The sequence below is a fragment of the Triticum aestivum genome, chromosome 5D (assembly GCF_018294505.1).
Source record: "Triticum aestivum cultivar Chinese Spring chromosome 5D, IWGSC CS RefSeq v2.1, whole genome shotgun sequence".
In the NCBI taxonomy this organism is placed as follows: Eukaryota; Viridiplantae; Streptophyta; class Magnoliopsida; order Poales; family Poaceae; genus Triticum; species Triticum aestivum.
Genome location: NC_057808.1, coordinates 401,076,707 through 401,079,447, shown reverse-complemented (window position 1 = coordinate 401,079,447; position 2,741 = coordinate 401,076,707). Strand labels below are relative to the sequence as shown.

Genomic DNA, 2,741 nt, shown 5'->3' with positions numbered 1-2,741 from the left:
GAAATGTCGAGTCTATGAGCATGCAGTTCATTGAACAACTGAACCAAGTCAGATTTTAACATATGCCAAAAATATTGATAGAACTCCGCCGGAAAACCATCCGGGCCTGGAGATTTGTTATGTTCCATTTGAAATACCGCAGTCCGAATTTCCTCCTCAGAGAAAGGAGAGGTTAGGAATTCATTTTCCGCAGCGGAAACTTGTTGAATGTCATGACAAATAGTCTCATCCATCTCAAGCGAAGTTTTCAAAGATGGACCAAACAACTCTTTGTAGTACTTGGTAATAAAGTTGTTTAGAGAGGCGTCCCCCTCAATTCGACCCTCCTCCTGATCAAGAGCGAAGATTCGTTTCTTTCTATGTCTGCCATTGGCTAACATTTGAAAGTATTTTGTATTATCATCCCCAAGTACCAGCGAGTCACTCTTACACCATTGGTACCATTTAATTTCCTCCTCGCGTAAGAGACGGGCTAGCTGCTCATTGAGATGACTTTTTTGCTCAATCTCCGTGGCAGAAAGAAGCCTCACCTCCGCGATATTATCTAAGGAGTCAATTAAGGTAGAGAGCCGCAACTTCTCTTTTTTATAAATCCCTGCGGTGTGTTTGGCCCAACCGCGAAGGAATTGGTGCAACGCACGAATACGGTTGTTCCATCGTTGAATTGGTGTGTCACCACGAGTTTGGCGCTGCCACACCTTTTTTACCAACTCATGAAAACCCTCTCTAGTGAGCCATCCCAGTTCAAATTTGAACTGATGGCGGTTCATACTGGGAGCGGCTTGACCAAAATCAGTAAGCAATGGAGCATGATCCGATAAGGCCTCAATTCTCTCCAGAGCCCGCACTGACGCTAGTGGGTATTTAAATTCCCAGTCGGTGGTAACTAGCACCCACTCAAGTTTTTCAAAAGTTGAGTAAGGAATAAAAAGAATGAACCAGGACAGTAACAAGAATTAGCATAATTTTTACAACAGAATAAACAACATTCATACTTTAAATGCATCATAACATCAAGTAAAAAGATAATAAGGCAGAAAAAAGGAACCTGGCACATTTTTTACTCTTAATGCATAACAAAATCAAGTAAAAGCTAACAAGGCATAACAAACAGAATTAGCACAATTTTAACTTTAAATAGAATTAATACATTTTTTATTTAAAATTTTCCTCTCTAAAAGCATCATAATGTCCATACAAAAAAAATTAAACACAATTAACAAAATGCAGATCATGCTATTGACCTTTCCAAGTTGTCTCTCTTGGAGCTGAATCATTCCCCATCAGAATGTCATCTTCATTGTCGGGGTTGACATTTTCCCTCCTTGTGGCATCATCAATGCTCACCCTATTAAGATAGGGTGCACTTCCATCACCTATAAATTCAAGCATGAGATAAAGATCAACTTTATTTGCAAAAAATGGCAATCTATTTTAACAATGGCATGCAACCAAAGTTGAGAACATATGAAGCAATCTTGTAGTACAAGATATTAGAAACAATGCTACTGAACAAGCTAGTGAAAGATCCTTCCTAGGTGTGCCATCATCCACACTTGGCTAGGTGTGCTATCATCCACACTTGCTAAATAAGCATGCACGTACAGCTAACTAAAAATAATGTCTATTCTCCGGCAGACAACCTATGTCCATCTCCTTTTCTCCCTACCTGAATACGGTATACAAGTCTAGCTCACACCCACCATCTACCGTACCTCTATTAGCAACTGATAGCTCGGTATACGTACGCTTCAGACTTTGTCATACAAACAGATAGATATGAGCTCACAAGATCACTAGAAGCTCTGATTCATCCGCTTCCGGAACCTTGTGATGAACATGTCAGCAGCCTGATCTATTTCGTTGTCAATGCTGAACTCCAAACCCTGTGCCTCTCGGTTATTCCGGATTACATCCATGACCGACGGTTGGTCGTCGACGTCTTCATCACACTCATCGAGTAGCACATCACCGTCATCTTCATCGTCGTCCACCTCGCAATCATTGGTGTAACAACAGTTGTGTTCATCGTCATTGAAGATGGGGTGTAGTGTCCAATCAGTGCAGCCACCATCACCATCATTCCCTTGATCAAACAGTGCGAGTTGATGAGAGATATTAACAACAATCTCACCACCATGGAGCGCTGGCGTCTTCTGGACCGTGCGCACCACGAGAGCCTTGTTGCAGTCCACCCTGGCACCATTCTCCCGGTCAGCGGCAGCCACAAGCGCATGGATACTGTGGGAGAAGGCGCCGACAGTGGCCATCCGGCGGCGGAGGGACACGAGGACGAGGAGCCTGGCTGCCACCACGCTGGTCTTGTTCCTGCATGTCTCAGCCACCTTCTTCAGGAGCTCCGTGCCCTTGCCAATCTTCATCTTCGATGCCGAGAGGTGGCCAAACTGCCTATCAAGGACAACAAGTAGGGTTCTGTGGTAGCTCAAGCATGGCATGAGCAGACCACTGAGATGAGGCAAGATGTTTCAGATTAATGGGCCTTCTCCTGAGGCTCCAAGGTTGTATTTATAGTGAGGAACTTGGCATGCAAGTGCATGCATACAACTTTGCTCATGTCCCGATCAAACTTTTTTCTAGCTCTCCCAAAGCATATGTAAGCACAAGCTTGGAAAAACAAGCATAGGCACAAAAGGAAGATCTATAGAAAACAATTTGGCATGTGGAGTTAGCACTATGGGAAGCAAGCTAAAGATGGAAGAAAAGCTAGGAATGGGGAATGA

The 2,741-nt window shown here is 43.5% G+C and overlaps 1 protein-coding gene across 1 annotated transcript; it reads right to left on the bottom strand.

Annotated features, from left to right (window-relative positions):
• Positions 1-1,058: 1,058 nt before the first annotated feature.
• Positions 1,059-2,476, bottom strand: LOC123125140 (uncharacterized). Its single transcript, XM_044545670.1, has one exon. It carries the CDS (start codon positions 2,454-2,456, stop codon positions 1,797-1,799), a length of 660 nt encoding a protein of 219 aa, XP_044401605.1. The 5' UTR covers positions 2,457-2,476; the 3' UTR covers positions 1,059-1,796.
• Positions 2,477-2,741: the final 265 nt, after the last annotated feature.